The following is a 24,261-nucleotide window of genomic DNA, read 5'->3' on the forward strand; positions in this document are numbered from 1 at the left end:
TAGAGCTTCCTTTACAGAGGATAGCTGTGAGCTTAGTGCCAATTGCAGAGTTCACGAGCAGCAGTAATACCTTTTGCAAGTCTACGTGTATGCATGCTTTGGGTGCATAGATTCATTCTTGCATTAGCAACAGCTAGCTAGTGAAACATTATATCGCAACAGTTCAAACGACAACATGCACGTCGCGTATTTTCGGCTTCAAAACAACCCCTCTAAGCTAGAGATAGCTGTAGCATGGACAGTTCTGCTCAAAGACTATGTCGGCTCGTCAAGTGTCTCATTCCTTGCCACCGGCTACACATCTCTGGACAATCCGAATTTCATCAGTCTACACATAGACGAGCAGGAAAGGATTGACCAGCTGTCCAAAAGTCTACAGGCACAGCTTTCACAACCATCTCTTTCTACAACAATCGATGAACTGCCAGCGTTTCAGACACATTTACATATCGACAACAAACACTCCGAACAAACCAAAAGTCATAGACACTTGAAAGAGACAGACCACTCAAATGGCGATAATATTACCCGACTGTCAAATTCAAAAATCGATTTGACAGTAAAATGTACAATTCTAGACCATGAACAAGAAGTCAAGGTCGTTGCAATACCGCATACCACCCTCAGCAGCAGCGCTCAGGCGCTACGTATTCTACACCAATTCGAGCACGTACTTCGTCAAGTCAATAACTTAACCGAGCAATCCGGACACCTGGTGTATAAAATAGATACCGCAAGCGAATGGGACATCAATAGTGTATGGAAATGGAACTCTACCGTCCCGACCCCAGAATCAAGAACGGCGCTCGATGTATTTGCCGAACACGTTGCACACCGTCCGAATTCCCTAGCAGTAAATGCATGGGATGGCGATTTCACGTATGCAGAGCTAGATAGCCTGTCCACTGAATTCAGTTTGCGCCTGGCAAATGAGGTTAGTTTAGGACCTGGCAACATCGTACCATTGTGCTTTGAAAAGTCCAAATGGACACCAGTTGCAATGTTATCTGTGATAAAAACCGGAGCGGCGTTCACCTTGATTGATGAAAATCTTCCGAACGACAGATTGCGCCAAATTGCAAAGCTTGTTAAGCAAGAAACGATATTGGCACTTTCATCAGGCTCGCAGAAACATCGCGCGCAGCTCATGGCATCCCGGGTTATTATTGTAGATTCTAACTTCCTGGAAACTACATACCCGCCATCGACAAAAACGCGAGCTCAAATTCATGTCACACCCGATTCTCTGCTATACATTGTGTTCACTTCAGGGTCAACGGGGGTACCGAAGGCGATCATGCTATCACACAACAACATGTGCACGTTTGTGACATTGAGCGGAGCCTTGAGCGACTTGACACCACGGTCAAGAATTCTTGCACTCTCTTCATACGCATATGATGTGTCTCTGGGTGACGCATTCATCAGCCTACTGACCGGAGCTTGCTTATGTATTCCTTCATCCTGGGAATGTAAAAATAATGTCGACCAAGTGGTCGAAAACTACAAAGTGACGCGCCTAATGACTACACCTTCCATATCTAAGACGCTTCGCCCATCGGATTCGCCGAGCTTAGAAGTTCTAGTACTGTGCGGCGAACCGTGCAGCGAGGATGCACTCGCCAGGTGGCGGGGATCTCACACGCGGATCATAAATTCATACGGCCCAGCCGAGTGTACTGTAGAGACGGTTGCAAATTACAACGTCCTAATGTCGAAGAAGCCCAATGTGATCGGAAAAGGACTAGGCGCCTGTTGGATAGTCGATCCGGTTGACCATGGCCGGCTGGCACCGGTTGGGGGGGTAGGCGAACTCGTTTTGGAAGGACCCTTGGTCGGATTAGGTTATCTTCACGACGGAGAGACTACAAGGAAGAAATTTCTTGATCACGCACCGTGGCTGGAAAATGGGCTTCCTGGGCTGGCGAACGAGCGTAAAGCGCGATTGTACCGCTCCGGCGACCTTGTTCGATACACAGATGACGGAGATATTGAATACATTGGCCGTGGCGACCTGCAAGTTAAGATCCGGGGCCAGAGAGTTGAGCTGGGAGAAGTTTCGGCGCATCTACAAGAGTTCATTCCGCCATCTATCCAGTGGTGTCCGGAGGTTGTGAAACTGGAGAGTGGAGCAGAGCTTCTCGTTGTATTCCTTGTAGTCAATACTACGGATGAGCCAAAGGACCAAATCTCGAAAAGACTGAGAACACTAGTTGATCGCGTCAACACAGAACTACAAACAAGATTACCTCCCTCCATGGTGCCTAGTGCATATGCAGAAATCGACTCTGTCCCACTCTCTCTGTCGGGCAAGGTTGATCATAGAAGACTCAAGCAGCTGGGACTATCCTTGCCAACAAGTCAATGGATAGTATGGCAAAACAAGCCGGTTGCTGAACCAAGTACCAATGGAAGCTCCTATTCCCCCATCAACGATAAAAAGCTCTCCAATGAAAACGGTCCTGTCAATGGAAGTACTCGGGGTTCTAGAGAAATTACCATTCCGCAAAATGGAAATGGAGTGAACAGCCAAGAGCAGCACAACAAGCTGGAGACGCTGAAGCGTGTCTGGAGCGATATCCTCCACGTCGACATAAAGTCGATCCATGACTCAGATACCTTCTTTTCTCACGGCGGTGAATCTTTAACTGCTATCAAATTTGTCAGTGCTGCTTCTAAAGTTGGCATTCAGCTTGATGTCGCCACGATATTTGGGTATCCACAGCTTTCTGCTCTATCAATCAAAGCAAAATGGTCTTACGTATCATTTCTTGAACCGCTTGTAAGATTCTCACTGTTGAATTCAAAAGATGGTCTCACAGAAATAAGTTCTCTGTATGGAATTGAAATCGATGACATAGAAGACGCCTATCCGTGCACGCCACTACAAGAAGGTTTGATATCAGCGGAGAGCTTGAATTCGACAAATTATGTCGGCCGCGGAACATTTGCACTACCGAAGGACATCGACATTGAACGGTTTGCACAAGCGTGGCAGCGTGTAACAGCTGTTCATTCTATTTTAAGAACCAGAATCGTTGATACAGAATCCAATGGTCTGCTACAAGTGGTTTTGCGTGACGGACCTGTGTTTGGGGGCATCCAAACACAACCGCTGGCGAGTTATCTCAAAGAAGACAGTCAAAATAAGTTGGGACTAGGCACGGAGCTCTGTCGCTGGGGTATTGTGCGTCATCTCGGCTTAAGCTACCTCGTCCTGACTATGCATCACGCAATTTACGATGGCTGGACTCTCCCACGGCTAGGTCAAGAAGTTTTCCGGGCATATAATGGAGTCCGAATTCAACCCAGCGTAGGATTCAATATCTTTGTCAAACATGTCATGTCGATTTCCTACAAACAAGCAGAAGAGTTCTGGACACGTCAACTAGCAGACCCAGAAAGGACAGCAGCATTCCCACCACTACGGAATGGAGTTCGCGAGCCTAGAGCTGACTCTGTGGTATCAAAAAGCGTCCATGTTCCCTCAAACGCGAATCAAGACACATCAATACCTTCCTTACTCAGAGCTGCATGGGCTTTGCTGGTATCTAAATTATCCGGAAACGATGATGTTATTTTTGGAGCAACAGTGTCTGGTCGCAACGTGGCGATCCATGGTATTGAGGATCTTCTTAGCCCTACCATATCGACAATTCCGGTACGAGTGAGAATTGACAGCAACGACAGCGTGAGTACTTTCGTTAGAGCTGTGCAGAACCAAGCATTGGAAGCTATGCCTTTCGAGAACCTGGGCCTGCACAACATCAGAAGATTCAACGCAACCACGCGGGACGGGAGCAAATTCCAGACACTTTTTATTGTTGACCCCCCGGGAGAATGTAGTATTGATATATCAAAGTCATTAAGTCCATCAGATCAGGAGCTAAAGGAAACGTTGGAACAACTGGATGACACATTAAGTGCTGCGCTGTCAAACTTCAACGAATACAGTTTGATGATTATCATCATGCAGAAAAATGAACAACTCCAGATCAAAGCCAGCTATGACTCCCGAATTTTGAACCACGCCGATGCTAATCTATTGCTGGATCAATTTGTGAATGTAGCAGAGCAACTTGGTTGCAGCAACAATGTGAAGCGCAGCTTGAGAGATTTAAAGTTAGCTGGCATAAGCGACATTGAAAAGATCTGGCAGTGGAACGAGTATATTTCTCCTGGAGTAAAGGAGAGCGTACACCATATAATAGGTCAAACTATTAGCCTTCACCCAGAGGCGCAAGCCATCGCAGCCTGGGACGGAAGTGCAAGTTTCAGTGAGCTGGATAAGCTGTCCTCAAATCTCTGCTATTCCTTGCAGAGCAAAGGCATTGGTCGTGGTAGCTTGGTTCCCATTTGCATGGAAAAGTCCATGTGGGCAACAGTCGCAATGCTCGCCATCTTGAAAACAGGGGCCGGCTTTGTTGCAATGGACATTATCAGCCAGCCCAAGAAGCGCCTCAAGATTATTGTTGACCAGATAAACGCTACATGCATTGTAACCACCAGCCAGACCACAGACCTGGCACGGCAGCTGTGTGAAGAAGTCATTGTTTGCGACCACAAGTCACAGTATCTCACAATTGGCACCAATGATACATTCAAACAAGATGCCCAATCTCAACCCTCTGACACTGCGTTTGTTGTGTTCACCTCTGGAAGCACCGGCGTTCCCAAAGGTATCATTATTACACACGAGAACTTTTCCACAACCATTGCACATCATGCACGGGAATTGAAGCTCACGAAGGATTCGAGAATATTCGACTTTGCCTCTTACAGTTTTGATATTGCTGTCCACAATGCACTGATGGCCCTAAGTGTGGGAGGATGCCTTTGTATACCGAGTGAGGAAGATCGAAAAAACGATATTGAAGGCTCGTTTAAGCGACTAAAAGCCAATTGGGCCGATATCACCCCATCTGTGGCACGTCTGATTGATCCGTCTGCTATTCCTGGCCTGGAAACCCTTGTTCTAAGTGGGGAGGCGGTCAGCAAAGATATCGTACAAACATGGGGCAAGAAAGTCCACCTAATAAATGCCTACGGTCCAGCTGAATGTCAGATTTGCACGGTCAATGGAACTATTGCTGGTGTCGATAATGCAGCAGACATTGGCCTTGGGGTGGCCTGCGCAACCTGGATCGTGGATCTTGGAACTGACAATTTGACACCTATTGGCGCCATAGGAGAACTCGTTATTGAAGGTCCCATTGTCAGCCCAGGATACCTGAATGACTCGAATCATAGTTTTATTCGTGATCCATCGTGGTTGACCGAGGGCTCTACTTCAGTACCTGGTAGAAAGGGCCATCTCTATCGAACCGGAGATTTGGCCCGCTATCGACCTAATGGGACGATAGTGTACATGGGCAGAGCTTCAACGCAAGCCAAGTTACATGGTCAGCGCATCGAACTGAGTGAGGTTGAGTTCTATGTTAAAAAGGCGGACACTTCGCTAAAGGAAGTTATCGCTGATGTTGTCGACGTTGGCGGAACAAATATTCTGACTGCATTCGTCGTTGCTTCAAACGATGGTCATGTAATGTCTCTAGAAAAGGATGTCACCTTGACAGTTGGGCCCATTCCTCCTCCTCTAGGGCTGAATCGAGCCCTGAAAAGTGACCTTCCTAGCTATATGATCCCTGGGCTGTTTTTGCAAATCTCCCATATTCCTCTATCGACAACACGTAAGGTTGATCGTAACCTTTTGAAAGAGCGTGCTTCTAGTATCTCGTGGGAACAGATTCGCGAACTCACACGACACGAAGCGGATGCTGGAGAAACGACACTTACTCCGCGACAGCTGGATCTAGCACAGATTTGGTCAAGCGTACTAAAGACTGATATAGCCAAAATCACAGCCCATAGTGATTTTTTCCAGCTTGGTGGCGATTCTATCTCCGCAATGCGCCTGGTGAAGTACTCTCAAAAAATGGGATTGTCGTTCACCGTTGCAGACGTGTTCCGACACTCACAACTCCAAGAACTGACCAGCCTGGTCACAGAAGTTGTGGAAAAAGAGAGTATTGCAAACATAATCCAGCCATTCTCGCTCGTTTCAGGTAAATCAGTAGATTCCTTGGTTTCGACAGCAGCCACCGTCTGTAATGTTTCTCGCGATGCAATCATGGACGTGTATCCCTGTACTGCTTTTCAGGAGGCAGTCTTTGCACTGACAGCAAGTAACTCGTCCGCCTACGTGCAGCATACGCTGTTGAGATTCGGTAATGATCTAAATATCGAGCGTGTGCTAGGAGCTTGGTATGCTGTTATTGGCGCAACTAGCATCTTACGAACCAGACTTGTCCAGTCTGAGGATGCACAGCTCTTCCAAGTTGTTGTTCGGCAAAAAGATCAGCTATGGAATTGGTACAGTAGTACAGAGGAGTATATCCGTGAGACAGCAAAAGTTCCCATGGAGCTAGGCAATGAGCTCTCTCGCTTTGGAGTCGTTCGCGATAATTCAACAACGCCGCCTTCCTATATTCTCATATGGACAATGCACCATGCTGTTTACGATGCCTGGACTATGGACATCATCCTTCGCCAAGTTTCCGAATATTACCAGTCCCAAAGCCTCTACACAATTACCCCGAGTTACAATATCTTTGTGGACTTTCTTCAGCGACAAGAGGGTACGAGTGCAAAGTGGTGGCGGAACTATCTATCTGGTGCCTCGAATGCTTCGTTCTTCCCAAAAACACCTATGTCCCTAGTCGGGAACTCAGTAAACAGCTTGACTCGCAAAGAATTTGATTTACCTCGGATAATACCTCCAGGGTATTCACCAGCAGTCCTGCTGCGAGCTGCCTGGGCTATCGTCATGGCTCGACACACGAGCAGCGAGGCTGTCGTCTTTGGCGAAACACGTCTCGGTCGTAATGTTCCTGTGAAGGATATGGAGAAAATTCCTGGTCCGACTATTGCATCAGCTCCAATCCTGCTTAATGTGGACCGGGAGCAGGCCATCAAATCACTTTTGGACACAGTGCGAGAGGACGGCATTCAAATGCAAGAGTTTGAGCATCTTGGTCTTCAAAATATATCTCGTGTCAGTGACGATGCTCGCGCGGCTTGTAATTTCCAGACACTCCTCGTTTTCCTAGAAGCAGAGGACAGAGTTGACGGCGACTCGATATTCCGGGTAGACGACACGATTGATGATATTCGAAACTTCAACAATAATCATCTTCTCATATACTTAAGTCTGACGAGGACAAGCCTGGTGACACAGGCTGTTTTCCGAGAACATGCGGTTTCAAGAGGATACGTAGATTTGGTTCTCAACCAACTCCATTCTACTTTCTCGGCTATATGTGACTTGCCGCTACACACACTGGTCAGAGAGCTTGATGTGGCCAGTGAACAGGACTTGACGCAAATCTGGGAATGGAATGCAACGCCGGCGCAAACTGTCGACGCATTCATCCATGAACTGATTGCCCAAAACGCACAAAAGCACCCAGACAAGCTAGCCGTAGTAGGTCATGATGGTCAAATGACTTACAAAGAGCTCGACCAATACTCGAACAACCTAGCTGCACAACTTATTGCTAGGGGAGTTGGCATAAATACGTTTGTGCCGCTGTGTTTTGAAAAGTCTTTTCTCGTACCCGCTGCAATGTTAGCAGTCATAAAGACAGGAGCCGCATTTTGGGTCATGGATGTGTCTTATCCTGAGAGCAGACTAAAATTAATCACTGAGGCCTTGGGGGCGCATTTGCTTCTTAGCAGCCCGTCACAGGTTGTTCTGGCGCAAAGACTGGGCAAAAATGTTCTTGTTGTCAATGAAAACACCTACCAAGACGACGGCGCACTCGAGACACATCCTATCATCGAGGCCTCACCGCGGGATACGGATCGCTTAATGTACGTTTGCTTCACTTCTGGAAGCACCGGCGTGCCCAAGGGAGTAAAGGTAACACATAAAAACCTTGCCTCGGCCGCCGTGGCCCAGACCCGAGAACTTGACTTTGTTTGCGAGGACAGAGTTTATGACTTCTCGTCTCACGCGTTCGACGCAAACATATGGCATTTCTACCTTGGTTTAGTCGTGGGAGCCTGCGTATGCATTCCATCCCTCGAAGAGCGCACTAGCAACCTGGCAGGCAGCATCACAGCCTTCAAAAGCACCGCACTCTTTCTAACGCCCTCTGTGGCTCGTACGATAGACCCAAAAGACGTCCCAACCGTCAAGAGATTGTACTTGGGAGGAGAAGCAGTGACTCCTCTAGATGTGTCCATGTGGAAAGATTCGCTGGAACTCTGGGGAGCTTACGGGCCCACAGAAACGACGCCATTATGCATATTCACCAGGCTCTTTGCTCCAGAATCCGCATCAAACATTGGGAGAGGTATCGGCGTGAGGTCATGGGTTGTTAATCCAAGCAACCACGACGAGTTGGTGGCCATTGGAGCGGTTGGAGAGATGGTGAATGAAGGCCCTCTGGTCACATCCGGTTATCACAACCTACCCAAGAAGACTGCCCAGGTGTTTATAGAAGATCCAGAATTCCTCCAACGTGGATTCAAGAGGAGTAGGGGGCGCCGAGGCAGGCTCTACAAAACTGGAGATCTAGTCAGGTACTGTTATGATGGCACAATCCAGTACTTGGGACGGGCAGACACACAAGTGAAACTGAGGGGACAGCGAGTCGAGTTTGGTGAGATAGAGTATCATCTCAAGCGAGCTTTACCACATGTTTCAACTATATGCGATGTTGTCGTTCACCCCTTTTCTGGTCGTCCTATGCTCGTGGCGTTCTGTGCTTTGTCCGCAGCTGACTCCTTGGATAAACACTCGACCAGAGTATATCTCAGCAAGCGGCTTCCACCGTATATGGTGCCCGAATTCTTCTTTCGCATTGAAGATATCCCCAGGAACAAGTCCGGCAAAGTTGATCGTCTTAATTTGAGAGAATTAGGACCTAAGCTTCTGCTTGCATCCACAGAGCAAGACAACGAGGGCGGCGTAGAGTATTTGCACGGGCCTCTTACAGAAAACGAAACTATACTGGGTGCATTGTGGGCTACGTCTCTTGGCCAAAAAGATATCTTGCTTTCACCCGATACTGATTTCGTTGACGTGGGCGGCGACTCAATCGCGGCAATGAAACTGTCAAATCTGTCGCGAAAACAGGACATTGGCTTGACTATTGCTGATATAATAAAGCATTCGAAACTATCAGCGATGGCACTCAGTATTAGCTCTCTGCAAACGTCGTCGAATTCACCAGCCCCGTTCTCCATGATTAATTCATCGAACCGCGAGAAAATTTTGGCCAATACCGCTGCAACCTGTGGCGTCTCCGTGGAGGACATTGAAGATATTTACCCATCGACACCATTGCAAATAGAACTTGTTGCCTTGACGCTGAAACAACCTCAGGCTTACATGAAACGGTCTGTGTATGAGGTCCCAGCAAAAGTCGACGTTGAAAAGCTCGTACAAGCGTGGGAGGTAGTCATAAAAATCAATGCAATTCTGCGCACGCGCTTTGTCGAGGTTGAAAATATTGGTCTAGTTCAAGTCGTCGTCAAGGGACATACATGGAACAAGCATGACAGTTTACAGTCGTATATTGATTCGTCCATTGCCTCGAACAGAGACTTGGGAAGTCCGCTGTGTCAGCTAGCAATCATTCGTGATACAGACTCTTCCAAAATCGCGTGGACAATACACCATGCTCTTTACGACGAGTGGTCAACTTTGATCATCGATGAACAGCTCCGTCGGGCGTATCAGGAGCGCACAATCCAGAGGCCTCCTAGTTTCAACGCAGTTGTTGCTTATATCACTTCACAGGATCGCGGAAAAGGACAAGAATTCTGGAAAACTCGTCTTTCTGGATGCAGTTCTGTCAACGTCTACCCACAATTGCCATCAGCACATTATCAGGTGCAACCATCACAGGTATTCAATTGCACAATTCGTCCAGACAGTGGCTCTGTCAGGAACCTGCAGGCCAAAGTGCACGCTGCGTGGGCACTGGTTGTTTCCAAAATTTCTGGGTCTAACGATGTTGTTTTTGCTGCGACGCTTGCTGGACGCAATATTCCAGTTGAGGGAGTCGAACAAGTGGTTGGCCCAACAATCACTCCAGTGCCAATTCGGATACAGCTGCAAAACGAGAACCAGAAAACTCTCGAGCTCTTAGATGGGGTTGAAAAAGACACAGCGGATATGTCACCCTATCAACATATGGGTATCAAGAACATCGAGCAAATCAATGAAGACACACGGGCTGCGTGTAAAGTCCAGACCCTCATTGTCATCACACCCAGCTCAAAATCGAGCAGTGAAGATGCCAATGCAATCAAAACCTCGACATATGACGTCGAAAGCAAAGAAGGGGGGGCCTTCCACACATTCGCCTTGGTCTTATTCGTGTACCCTTCGAAAACCCATCTCGACTTGCAGGTTGTTTATGACCCGGCCATCTTCAACCGTCGAGAAATCGAGCGTCTTACTGGCCGATTGGAGAGTGTGATTTACTCATTTAATAAGAACGTACTTGTTTCCGAAATCGATGGCCTAGGAAGGGAAGATCTCGAGGATATATTGAAATGGAACTCCAATGTTCCGCCATCAAGTAGTCGGCTTCTCCATGAAGTAATTCTGGGAAGCGCAATCGACAATGCCAAGAAACTAGCTATTGATGCGTGGGACTCCAAATTGTCATACTCGCAACTGGGCAAAATGTCAGGCGCTCTCTCAATGCATCTTCACAACCATGGGGTAGGCCGAGGCTCGGTCATTCCTATTCTCTCGCCCAAATCCGGCTATGTTCCTGTAGCAGCGTTGGCTGTTCTAAAAACAGGCGCAGCGTTCTTGCCCCTGGATTCAAAACAACCACTAAATCGACTGGTTGCGGTCATAGATCAAGTCAAGCCAAAAGTCATTCTTGCTGCTGGGTCGGTGCGAGAACTTGCTACCAGTCTTGCTGGGGACATTGTTCTGATTGAAGCATGTCTCGAGCCTATTTCTGGTAAAGCTGAGCAATTCCGACACTCTGACATAGCTAATATCGACGACAATGCCTGTATTCTCTTTACATCTGGCACCACTGGAACGCCGAAGGGCGTCATGCAAACACACCGAGCACTCTCATCGGCCGTCCAATACCAAACGGCAGAGTCTGGATTCACCGAAAAGACAAGAGCATTTGAGTTTGCTTCATACAGCTTTGATGTCAGCTGGAACATGATATTCAAAGTCCTTACCGTCGGGGGTACGCTCGTCGTTCCAAGCGAGGAGGAACGACACAACGATCTTTCCGGGGCATTAATCAGATCCGCTGCTACTCTCACTGAACTCACAGCATCGGTTGCTCGGTTGCTTGATCCGGGCCAGCTTCCCGATCTTGAAACACTCATTCTGTCCGGTGAGCCGGTGGACTTGCGTGAGTTTGAGGAATGGAAGCCTAGGGCACGTGTGGTTGTCTGCTATGGGCCGTCAGAATGTACGTCTGTTGCAACCATGAACCCTGGTATAGGCGCTAGCTCTGCCGATGCTGGCATTGGAAAGGGAGCTGCATGTGTAGTGTGGATCGTCGATCCACAAAACTATCGCCGACTGATGCCAGTTGGAGCAGTGGGTGAGATATTGATTGAAGGTCCGATTGTGGGCAAGGGCTACTACGGTAATGAAACTTTGACCAGCAGATCATATCTGTCACTTGAGCTTCCAAAGCTTCAACCTGCAAGTGAGAAAATACAGGTTATAGGCCCCAGAAAAGGGTTTCTTTCTGGAGACCTGGCACGATACGACGAAGATGGAAATATTCATTTCGTTTCTCGCAAGGATCTCCAGGTCAAACTACACGGTCAGCGTATCGAGCTTGAAGAAGTCCAGTATCATGTCAGCAAGCTTCTAGTAGGCCATGTTGGACCAGTCGTTTGCTGTATTCTGGGCCAGTCAGGCTCTGGCGAGGACCAACGACTGGCGGCATTTCTCGTCAATGACAAGAGAGACACAAAGGGCATTTGTCAATTTTTGAGCCCTAAACAAACAACCGTCAATGCACTGGAAGGGCTGGACGAAAGAATTGGAGCTGTTCTTCCCAAATACATGGTCCCCTCCGTATACTATTTCATCACGACGCTTCCGCGCACGCACAACGGCAAAATTGACAGGAAACGGCTCATGGAACTAGCCGATACAGCTGAAGCAGAGCATGTATATAGAGGCCGTACAACCCGGAAAACTATCCGTCGAAATCCATCTACTCCAAACGAAAAGGCTATGCAAGAACTATGGGCAGCAGTTTTGGGAACCTCGGCGGAACACATTGGAGCAGATGATAGTTTCTTCGATCTCAACGGTGACTCAATCTCGGCCATGAAGCTGGTCGCTAGTGCTCGAAAGCTGGGCTTCGATCTGCGCGTGGCAGATATTTTTGCAACGCCTAAATTGTCTGATTTGGCTGTGAATTTCGAAAAGAGAGACAAAAAGTGGACATCTGGGTCGTTCAGCATGCAGCCGTTCCAGCTGCTTGGGGGCTCACCAGATATTGAATCCATTCGCTCAGAGGTTGCTGTCAAGTGCGGTATTGACGCTCATGAGAAAATTGAGGACGTATACCCATGCACGCCTCTACAGGAAAGTATGCTGGCTGCTACTATCAGATATCCAGGCTCTTTCACCAGTATGAGGCTATACCGAGTTCCTAATAATGTCGACGAAAGCAGACTCCGTGCTGCTTGGACAAGAGTGGCACACGTACACCGCATTCTACGGACTCGACTAGTTGATCTTCACAATTACGGTGTCAGTCAGGTGATCATAAATGAGGACTCCATTGCGTGGGACTCATACGACAGCATGCATGCATTCCTCCAGCAAGCTGATAAGATTCACATGGGCCCGGCAACAAGGCTTACTAGGTGGGCGTTTATCTATGGACCTGATAAAGAACGTTATCTCGTTTGGACCATCCACCACGCTACCTACGATGGCTGGACTCTTCAGCTTATTGAAGATGACGTCCGCAAGGCATACTCTGGTCAACGATTGGATATTGACCCTGTAGATATACGACCGTTGGTAAACTACATCTTGACACAAAGAAAGGAGGACTCCAAAGCCTTTTGGGCTCGCCAACTTGCAGGCGCTGAAGACAGCGTCGTCTTCCCATCCCTCCCATCGCATAACTACGACCCAAAACCGGCAACATACCTAGAGAAAACAATAGCTGCAGATGTTAGCGCGACCTCCGGAAATACTGGCCTGTCGGGATTGCTTTACGGCAGCTGGGCTGCTATAGTATCCCATATTACCGGCAATCAAACAGTATCGTTGGGAACGATCCTCACGGGTCGCAACGCTCCAATTGACGGGATAGACAAAGTTATCGGACCAGCTGTGACTACCGTACCTATTCTAATCGATGTAAACATGAAGCTAAAGGTGCGTGAATTTGTGGCAAGAATTCAGGACATGACAGCTTGCTGGATTCCGCACGAACATCTCGGCATCCAGGCTATACGGTCCATTGATGAGACATGTCGGGCAGCCTGCAGTTTCCAGACTGTGCTGGTAATTCAACCGCCTAGGAGAAGCCAGAACGTCGAGAATGGTGGTAAGAGGGATCATATAATGGAGGACGTTGATGAGACGGAAGTTGAAGGCTTTCCTAACCAGCACTCAGTATTGAATCAGTACGGCTTGATGATGGAGGTTGTGCCAATTGACAACACTATCACTGTTCGTGCCAGTTTTGATTCCACGCTCATTTCAAGCACCCAAGTGGATCGTCTGATCAATCTATGGGAGTACATGATACAACAGATCTCTAGCATTCTTCAAACCGGGCTCCTTGATACTGTGGCCTCGTTGAACTACACTTCTGCGCAAGATCTGAGTGATATTTGGGCATGGAACAAGAACGCCCCTCAGCCCATTGGGCCAGACCGCTTCGTTTGTCAAGCTATACAAAGCATTGCTCACCAACAACCAGACGCGCTAGCACTCGACGCATGGGACGGTAGCATGACATACAAAAGATTGGACGTATTATCATCACGTCTTGCCCATCGTCTAATCTCGTCTGGAGTAAGTCGTGGCCACTTTGTGCCTTTGCTGTTCCGCAAATCACTCTGGGCCAACGTGGCAATGCTCGCTGTTCTCAAGGCAGGCGGTGCATTCGTTCCACTTGACGCAGATCATCCCGAAGGCCATCTGAGAGCAATCATGCAGCCTCTGAGCGCCAATATTATTCTGTGTGCTGCAAAAACGAGAGATCGCGCTGCACGACTGGCCCGCAATGCTATCATCGTCGATACGGCTCTGGATGGCAGCCAAGATGCATCCAAGAACATTGACCAGGCCCCAGATATCGCACCACCGACGGCACACGACATAGCATATGCAGTCTTTACATCTGGCAGCACTGGTGCCGCGAAAGGCGTACGGATCAGCCACGAGAACCTGGCTACCGCTATACACTACCAGGCTGGTGCTGAAGGATATCAGTTAAACAGGCATACACGGTCACTCGATAGTTCATCATACTCGTTTGATGCCTGTGTCTGTAACTTCTTCTACACCGTAACCCAAGGCGGGTGTCTGTGTGTCCCCAGTGACGAGACTCTCAAGGGCGACATTGGATCCTTCATCAACACTTCCCATGTCAATTGGGCGCAACTAGTGCCGTCTGTTGCGCGCACACTCGATCCAGAGCATTTACCAAACCTAAAGGCCCTCGTGCTAACCGGTGAAGCACTTGGAAAATCCGACATTGAAATGTGGGCGCATCGAGTCCGCCTCGTGAACGCCTACGGACCAACGGAATGCACCATTCTGTGCGCCATCTCGTCGCAGATATCTGACCACTCACAGCTGGGCTCGATAGGGGGTGGGCGCGGAGCCAATCTGTGGTTAACAGAAATCGGGAATCCGAATAAACTGGCAACTGTCGGTGCGGTAGGCGAGATTCTCATTGAAGGTCCCATCGTTGGAGCAGGGTATCTTGGGCCGTACCAATATCCTCTCGTAGAGAATCCATCTTGGCTGGTGTCTGGCAGAGGGAATATCCCTGGCAGACTAGGAACCCTCTTTCGCACAGGTGACCAAGCACGGTATGCAGAGGACGGTTCGATTGTATTTATCGGCCGTATAGGGTCGGAGATTAAGCTGCGCGGTCAGAGAGTGGACTTGGCTGCCATTGAATACGTCGTTTCTTCTCATATCCCGCGAGGGTTGGAGTTTGCGGCGGAGATTGTCCAGGTCAACCTGGGTGCTACAAAGGGACATGAGCGGCAGATGTTGGTCGTCTTTGTTGGTGGATCTGTTCCACTAGAGGGACAAGAAAAGACGCTTGACAAAAGCCTACAGAGACTGGTCCCGGAGCTTAAATCTCGGCTTGATGCTCAACTGCCTGTCTATCTCCAGCCCGAAGCCTTCGTTGCTTTCCCAGAAATACCAAAGACAAGCTCCGGTAAGACAGATCGCCGTCGCCTGAAGGAATTGGGGACACAAATTCGACTATCACAGTTGACATGGATTCGCGGTGACATCGAAAAACCAATACACACGCCTCCATCGTCTACGATAGAGTCTCTTCTTGCTACTCTTTGGGGCGAGGTTCTGGGGATAGACTCAACGACTATTTCCCGCGAAGACGATTTCTTCCAGCTGGGCGGCGATTCACTAGGTGTGATGCGGTTGACAACGAAGGCTCATGAACGTGGCTTGGGATTGAAGACGAGCGATGTGTTCACGAGTTCAAAACTTGCCCTGCTCGCTAAGAGGATCAACCAACTAGATGGAACTAACGTGGCATACAAGCCGTACAGTCTTGCTAGAGATATACAAGACGTCCGTTCGTTCATTCAAAAACACATCGCGCCGGTATTGAAGATCGATGCGAGCGAGGTTGAAGACATTCTCCCCGCAAATGGATTCCAGGTCGATTATATGCATAGCCAAGAGGAGCCACTGGGTCTTCAGTACGCGTATATAGATATTGGGACGAAGACTTCATGGACAAAGCTTATCGCAGCATGCAGAACTGTGGTGCAGACATTCCAGAGTCTACGGGCTCGCTTCGTGAACCACCAAGGGAAGTACTATCAAATCATCCTACGTGATGCTCCTTTGGCTGTCGAGGAAGTCTCTACAACGGAGCAGATAACGACCTTTTCCAATCGTTTCTGTCCGGCAGATGGCCATCTGGCGCATGTCAGTGATATCTTCACTAAAATTACTCTTGTGCACACGGGCAGTGACCGACGACGTGTCATTCTGCGGTTGTCACACATGCAAAACGACGGCTGGTGTACGGTGCGTATTTTACAATCACTCGCCGCTGCATTCAACGATGGCATCGTGGACGAGACACCGGACTGGACGAGTCTACTACATTATCGCGACCAGTCGGCACAAGCTTCCCATCTTTACTGGCAGAGGATCTTGAACAAAAGTTCAAACCTTACCTCTCCACTGGTATACAAGCCAGGTGGTGATCAAGTGCGCACTCTGCGCTCGTACGCTCTGCCATATTTCCATGACGCAGAAGACAACAGACGCACGCGTCCCACTGTCGTGGTCAATGTAGCATGGGCACTGGTGTTGCAAAAGTTGGCCAATGTGCAGGACGCGGTGTTTGGCAATGTGACTACAGGTCGCAATGGATCGATGCCGGGGCTTGATTCGGTTGTTGGGCCATGTGTAAACATGCTACCCTTCAGGCTACAGCTCAATACCGATTCTCCAACTACAACCAGGCGGCAGCAGATACTTGATTTGGTCGAGGCATCGGCGCAGCAGGTGGACGAACGCACAGCACACGAGGGGCTGGACTGGACAGACCTTGTGGACAAGTCTACAACATGGTCGTCTGGCACTCGCTACACGTCAGCGGTGCACTTCCGCAACATGGCATTTGAGCCTGAGCTGCTTTTGGGGAATGAAAAAGTGGTTGTTACATGGTACGAGCTTGTTGCCAGGCCGCACTGGACCACGGTGCTGGTCTATCCGGAAGATAGTGTGCTACGTTTGTGGCTACTGGCTAATCCGTCAGAGATTGGTGAGGACGGGGCTGATGAGATTTTGCAAATGCTTTCTACGTATTGCGAGGAGATTGTCAAGGAGCTTCGTAGTTGATTGGGGAAGGTGTGTTGAATGCATGTATCTGTGCTATTCTGTAGCTAGTCACTTAAGATAAATACATATACTGGATAGATAACAGATTCACACAGTCCAAAGAGCCAGCTATTTTCTGCTCTATAGACCAGAGCAACAATTGAATCTACCTTTTTTTTTTTCGTCACTTTTGAATTCCATAGGCATAAATATCTACTCTTTGATACACCTTGCAAAGTTTGGCATGATTTGTCAACTAGTCTATCTGTCTAGTCATCTAAAATGATATGATTAGATTGCAAAACAACTGTTTAAACCGTTCTTCATATCTAGATGACGGCTTAAACTCCAATATTGAAGTATAATCTAACGAGCTTTGCCATTTTCTGATTAAGCTATATTAAGTTAGAGGTGGTTATGTCAATTTTCAACTGGCGAGAAATACTGCCCAACCTTGCGGAGCTAGTAACTGATAGGTAACATCAAAATATGCCACTATCGCGGACTTGAAATTCTACTAAAGAATTCCTTAATAAATCTCTTATTAGTATTACTTTTATTGGTTACCGTCGAAAACAAGAAGAATTTTCTTTAAACAGGATTTCAATGTTACATTACTTAATGTTCTAGTGGGCATATCTAAAAAGGTATTGTGATTCCGGGATATTTAATTTCTATCTTCAAACTAACTTTCTAATACTCCACATTATGACCCCCACGCACGCGATAATCAGCCAACAACTCGCAATACTAGTTCAAGATCTAAATACGCCACTACTACCTTTATTTCCAGCCTCAAAACAGGAACAGGTTGAAATACGGTTGAATTAATTACGTACCAGTACGTATTAGTACGCCCGGTATTACGGTCGTAATTCGCGTACCTTAGAAGTTACCGTAAATTACCAGGCGGCTATGTCCTGTATTGGGTCTATTAGCTCGTGAAGTAAGCCCTAACAACGCACATCGATCCTGCAACATAGAATTATATGCCGCCAGCTCTGTTTTAGAAAAATGGGAAGAAATAAATTACTGTGGCTGTCACTGGCTGCTGCGTATTTGACAAAGGGGGTCCCCTAACAACGCTATAGATGCGGAGTTGGCCAGCGGCACCAGGTGCGTAAATGTACGGAGTATGTAGCGTGTAAAAGTTGCCGAGGTATTCGGCGCTCTCGAGGTATTGCCATCGCCACATGTATAGAAGAACCAACCTTAGTCTATTACCCAATTTCAAAAAAACGAGATGATAACACTGGTATTAACAACACTACTTACTTTACATACCACACCAACTAAATGTACCATCGATTGTAACGCCACTAATGAATACACGGCACGCAAATCTTACCACCACTGCGGGCACCAACAATGTCGTTTATGCGGGATGTTAGTAAGTAGCACAAAGTTTAACCATTGCTAGCAAAGTATATGAGATCTCGCTAGTTGTGAAGATTATCGTATCTCGTACACTATCCTACTGTATTTAGAAATACCCTCCACTACATGGACCGAAGTATCGGGTTTCTATAAGCCAAGAACGAAAAGTGAAACATAAGAATAAAAATAAAAGCAGAACTTGATCACGCAATAAAAGGTAATTATTGCTCACCAACAGGATCTTCTAAATGAATACTTGAAAAGTTGAAAATATAATGTTGGACTAATAAAAGAAACTAGAGTGGACGTTGCCTTCCTAACGGGGTATGGTTAAATTAGTGATATCAGTTTCCTTGTTCCATCAGCTGTTGGTAAACTAGACCAAACTGGTCCTTAGTAACCTTTGCTACTTCGATCATTGATTTGTTGAGTAAGATGAATTGTATGAAGATCATCTACCGTCAATTGATCTCAGGCAACAACAAAGACAGCAACGATAATATGTCGAGATAGATAGGCAGCAATCGATTCGGGTGCTACTTTCACAAACCCAGTCAAATGCAGGAGCGCTGGCCATAAAAATCTAAAAAGAAAAAGAGAAAAAAAAAACCAGAGACAGCTTCACTCAGTCCCGCATGGCGCAGTGCTCGATCTGGGGCAATGGCCATGTGTCCAGCTGCGTGAGCGAGACACTACCGCCTTCAACATGTTTAGCGTCAGGACTGATAATACTGGGCATTTACAAGTTATATCCTCGAAAAGTAAACATACAGCGCAGCCCTAGATACATCACCGTCCTCTCACCGTTGGTTACAAAGTTAGAGGTCTTGGGTCTTTTCGCTGAAAATGTTCTCTCTCTTGTTCGTGGCTATCAATCCGATGCAATCCTTTCGACGGCGAGCCCGTCTGCGTATTTGCTGCTTCTCGTACTATTAAGACTGTCTTCAAGATTCGGTTCGCTCCCGACTTTGCAGTCGCACTCGGCAGCACTTTACACATTGCAATGCATCTTTTGCGCGGTGACTGCCCATACACAGGTGGTGACAAGCGCAGAAGGGCCCCTTGTTCTCACAACGCTCATCCAGAGTGCCGTTTTTGCGGTCCTCTCTCTCTTCCACCTAACATCCACGCGACGACCCATGGATGATAATGACGCGGCCGACGACCTCAGAAAAGATATCACTGCGAGCTTCCTCTCGCGCATGTCGTTTTCCTGGCTCGACGAGCTCGTCTGGAAGGCATTCCGGGCGACGCTCGAAGTGCCGGATCTGTACCCTCTCAGCGCAGAGCAAAAGTCAGACGCTATTGCTCGAGAGTTCAGTCTGATGCCCACGGCCAGCCTGCTACGCCGGCTGTGGCATTTTATCAAATACGACATCCTCGCGCAGGGCTGTTGGGCGGCTGTCAACAGCGTGGCCGTGTACATTGCACCGGCGCTCATACGCGTGTTTCTCACACATCTGAAGGCTGCAGATGAAGCAGCATGGTTGTGTGTCGGCGGGTTCCTCGCCGGGGGCGTCCTGGTTGGCACGGCAGACTGCCAGTGCGAGTGGACAGGCCGTCAGACCACCGCAAAGGTCCGCGCGGTGCTCGTCAACGAGATATACACAAAGGTCCTCCAAAAGCGCATCGCAGGGTCAGCAGGCGAGGAAGACGCGGTGGCCAGCGACGGAGGCATTTTCAACCTCATGTCCATCGACGCCGAGAACGTGAGCGCCGTGAGCGGCGATCTGCATTTCGTCTGGGTCACGTTTCCCGTGCAGACTGGCATTGGGACGTGGCTGCTATACAGGCTGCTGGGGATCAGCGGCGTGCTAGGCGTGCTGGCCATGGTCCTTTTGCTGCCTCTCAACTTCCTGGTTGCGCGGCGCATGATGGCGGTGCAGGCGCAGGTGCTGACTGCCAGTGACAAGCGAATCCACGCCACGAATGATGTGTTGAACAACCTCCGGACGATCAAGTACTCGGCATGGGTGCGGCCGTTTATGGAGCGCGTGCTGTCGAAACGAGCCGCGGAAATCACTGAGCTGCGCGCGCGGTGTATCTGGTGGTCAGTCAATATGACCACGTTCCACGCCCTGCCGTTCATCGTGACGATGATCACGCTTTTCTTGTATACAGTTGTCTGGGGCGGGTCCCTAGGCACGTCCACTGCCTTCCCAGCGCTGGCTATCTTCGGCATAATCCGAATTCCCCTCGACCGCATGGCGAGTTCGGTCAGCTTCATCATGCGCGCCTATGTGTCTTTGGCCCGGATCGAAAGCTTCTTGCTGGAGCGGGAGACGGGCAAATACCAGCAACTTGGTGCTTCTGATTCTGATTCAGGCCGCGTTGGTTTCGAAAACGCCACTCTCTCGTGGCCAAATAATGCAGTCACTAGCACATCCGCTGACGATACATTCAGAGAAGACATCCCTCTGACCGCGATACATGCTTCACCGTTCCGCCTAGAGAATCTCAATATATCCTTCCAAACGAACGCATTGAACATCGTCTGCGGCCCCAGCGGGGCTGGCAAATCATCCCTGTTACTCAGTCTGCTGGGCGAAATGGACCTTCTCCATGGCCACGTATTTCTCCCTCACGACGAGAACCCCTCGACGTTCAGTTCCCTCAGCGACACCACCGCCTACTGCCCACAGGATCCCTGGATCATGAACAGAAGCATCCGAGCCAACATCCTCATGGATCAGCCGTTCGATGGCCGTCGCTACGAGCGCGTGCTGCACGCTACCGAGCTGCAGCCGGACCTGGCCGCCCTGGGCCACGGGGACCTCGCCCTCGCTGGCGAAGGGGGCCGTCGGCTGTCTGGCGGGCAGAAGCAGCGAATCGCGCTGGCACGCGCACTTTATAGCCCGAGCAAGTGTGTGCTGCTGGATGACTGCTTAAGTGCGGTGGATGCGCACACGGCGAACCATGTTTTCTTCCATGGTATCAAGGGCCCGTTGATGCGAGGGCGGACATGCATACTGGCCACGCATGCGGTACAGTTGGTTACGCCGCATTGTGAGCATCTGGTGGTCTTGGACGAGGGCCGCGTGGTAGGCCAGGGGACGCCGGAGGAAGTGATGTCGAAGGGCCTGGTAGCAGGCGAGCATGCAGATACAGACTCGGCTCGTGCCCATATTGAGTCTGCAACGCCCGAGTATAATGTCGAGTCAACCGACAAGCCCGATGATGTCGACTCCCAGATAACGCACACAGAAACCAAGGCCGAGGGCAAGGTAACCTGGGCTGTCTTCCGCACATATTTGACGACTATGGGGAAACAATCGTACTGGATACTCGTGCTCCTCATGTTTGGTGCACAGCAAATCGCTGCTCTCGGCACAAACCTCTGGGTCAAGCAATGGGCTTTCGAATATGACCAGGAATCGGCTCCCAAGCCAGACGCCTTGTATTATGTCGCCGTGTACGCCGCCATCTTCCTTTCCTACGTGCTTATCACGTTTGTGCGAGACCTCGTCACGCTGTATGGCTCTCTTCGTGCGTCCACAACAATATACTCCAACCTGCTCAGCGCCATCCTCAATGCCACACCGCTGTTCTTCGACCGCACCCCCTTGGGCCAGATCACAAACCGCCTCACTAAAGACGTTGAGATCATGGACCAGTCGCTGCCGGGCTTCGCCATCAGCGGGCTGCAGCTCGTCGCGTCCATGGGCATGGTGATCGTGCTGATCTCGACTGTCGTGCCAGCGTTCCTTGTAGCAGCCATGTTCATCTGCGTGGCGTACTACTTGGTGACGGTCGTGTACATCAACGGCGCGCGCGACCTGAAGCGCATCGAATCCGTGCAGCGCTCGCCGCTCTATCAGCACTTTTCCGAGAGCCTGGCAGGGTGCGTGAGCCTGCGCGCCTACGCACACGCCACGGCCAGCTTCACGCTTCAGAATCGAGAGTTGGTCGATGCCATCAACCAGTCATTTCTACTGCAGTGGGCGACACAGGCGTGGTTGACGTTTCGCATTGACGTGCTCAGCTCGCTCGTGTCGTTTTTCACCGGCGTGTTTGTGCTGCTGAACTCGTCGCGCATCGAGCCCGGCAGCGCTGGCCTGGTGCTTACATTCGCCGCCAGCTTCACGGAGAACGTCATGTGGTTTGTGCAGGTGTACAGCATCGTGCAGCGCAATCTCAACTCGGTCGAGCGCATTCTCGAGTATGTCGGCGTCGAGCAGGAGGAAGAGAAGAAGGACAGACGCATCTACGACCTGCCGAGCCCGTGGCCGACAGAGGGCCGAGTGAGCTTCCACAGCTTCTCAGCCCGCTACGCACACGATCTTGACCTGGTCTTGGACGAAGTCAACTTCGAAGTCCCGCCGGGCCAGCGCGTGGCTGTCGTTGGGCGAACGGGAGCCGGCAAAAGCTCGCTCGCGCTGGCGTTGATTCGAGCACTGCGCGCCGAAACTGGACGCATTGAGATTGACGGCGTCGATATTCGCTCGGTGGGCCTGGAGCAGCTGCGCCAGGCGATCACGCTGGTGCCACAGGATCCGCAGCTGTTCGAGGGTACGATCCGTGACAACTTGGATCCGCTGCGAGTGCACAGCGACGCAGAACTGGGCTCGCTACTGCGCGATGTGCGTCTCGGCCAGGCGACAGACAGCTATCTAGACCAAGCAGCCACAACGCTGTCGCGCGGTCAGCGGCAGCTGCTGTGTATTGTGCGCGGGCTGCTGCGCAAAACGCGCATTGTGGTGCTCGACGAAGCGACGGCGTCGGTGGACCACGACACGGACGCGGCCATCCAGGAGACGCTCAGGATCAGCATGGCCCAGGGCACGACGGTGCTGACGATTGCCCACCGGTTGCACACGATTGCGGATTACGATAGGATTGTGGTGCTGGATGGAGGGCGAGTCGTCGAGGAGGGCCCTGTCGTGGAGCTGCTGGAGCGGCGCGCTGTGTTTTGGCGGTTGTCCGAGGAGGCCGGTTACCGGCCTGGATAAAATTGAAGATATAAAATGGTCATTAGCATGAAAGAGTCTTCAATGTTTAGTTGTAAACGTCTGTATAAATAATAAATGTTTTTTTTTTTAATATAACTATATAGTTACTGAAATGATAATTGCCCAGACAGGGACTAAGCCAAAAAGGGGTTTTCGAGAGAATTAAGAAACATAGATATCTATTCATCACAGAGTATTTACAACTTCATTTTTGGATTCATACATGATTATTGCATGTACTCGGTATGTGAGAAGATGATGGCAATTATTAGTGTACTATTATTAATATCCATAATCAGAACCAACATTGAATGGATAATATCCAACATTGAACCAACCCACAAAGGTTTTAGTCAACAGCAACAGGTGGCTAACCCTAAAATATAAACATGGGGTTCGTATTTTTGGTGAAATGGTAAAACCGAATACGGGTATATTATGTTCCGTACGGACGTACCGCAGGTGTCAGACTAAAGTTTGGTGGCTTGGCAATCAAGGGCGGTGAAATCCTGATGTTTTATATACTCCGTACGCTTTATATACACAACTTATACGTGACATTTCTAACCATAAACCCTAGAAAAATCATTCCACGTATCCCTAATCTTCCCTAAAATTAAGCATAATAAAATTAAAAGCTCGCGTCTAAAATTGCCAACTTTTTTCTGCCATGTTGGCTGCCAAACCACCACGATTCTAGTCTACACGAGACACCCACCGAGCTATAAGTTCAATTGTAACCCGACTCCGCACTAGTAAGCAGCGGTATTGTTAGTTCTAAGTAGGGCCTAGGCCAAGTTATAACCTTCACCTTCGCAATCTTCCCAGACTTGCATCTTTATCCAGTAA

At 49.2% G+C, this 24,261-nt stretch overlaps 2 protein-coding genes across 2 annotated transcripts; both read left to right on the top strand.

Annotated features, from left to right (window-relative positions):
* Window positions 1-175: 175 nt before the first annotated feature.
* On the top strand, window positions 176-17,107 carry TRUGW13939_09873 (uncharacterized protein; the record flags this gene model as incomplete). The annotated part of the gene is made up of 2 exons (XM_035492993.1): window positions 176-7,626; window positions 7,690-17,107. 2 exons carry the CDS (start codon window positions 176-178, stop codon window positions 17,105-17,107), a joined length of 16,869 nt encoding a protein of 5,622 aa, XP_035348886.1.
* A 1,991-nt stretch (window positions 17,108-19,098) lies between these two features.
* Window positions 19,099-23,412, top strand: TRUGW13939_09874 (uncharacterized protein; the record flags this gene model as incomplete). Its single annotated transcript, XM_035492994.1, has 1 exon — window positions 19,099-23,412. The coding sequence occupies one exon, from the start codon at window positions 19,099-19,101 to the stop codon at window positions 23,410-23,412; it is 4,314 nt and encodes a 1,437-aa protein (XP_035348887.1).
* Window positions 23,413-24,261: the final 849 nt, after the last annotated feature.

Source organism: Talaromyces rugulosus, chromosome V (assembly GCF_013368755.1).
Source record: "Talaromyces rugulosus chromosome V, complete sequence".
NCBI classification, from domain to species: domain Eukaryota; kingdom Fungi; phylum Ascomycota; class Eurotiomycetes; order Eurotiales; family Trichocomaceae; genus Talaromyces; species Talaromyces rugulosus.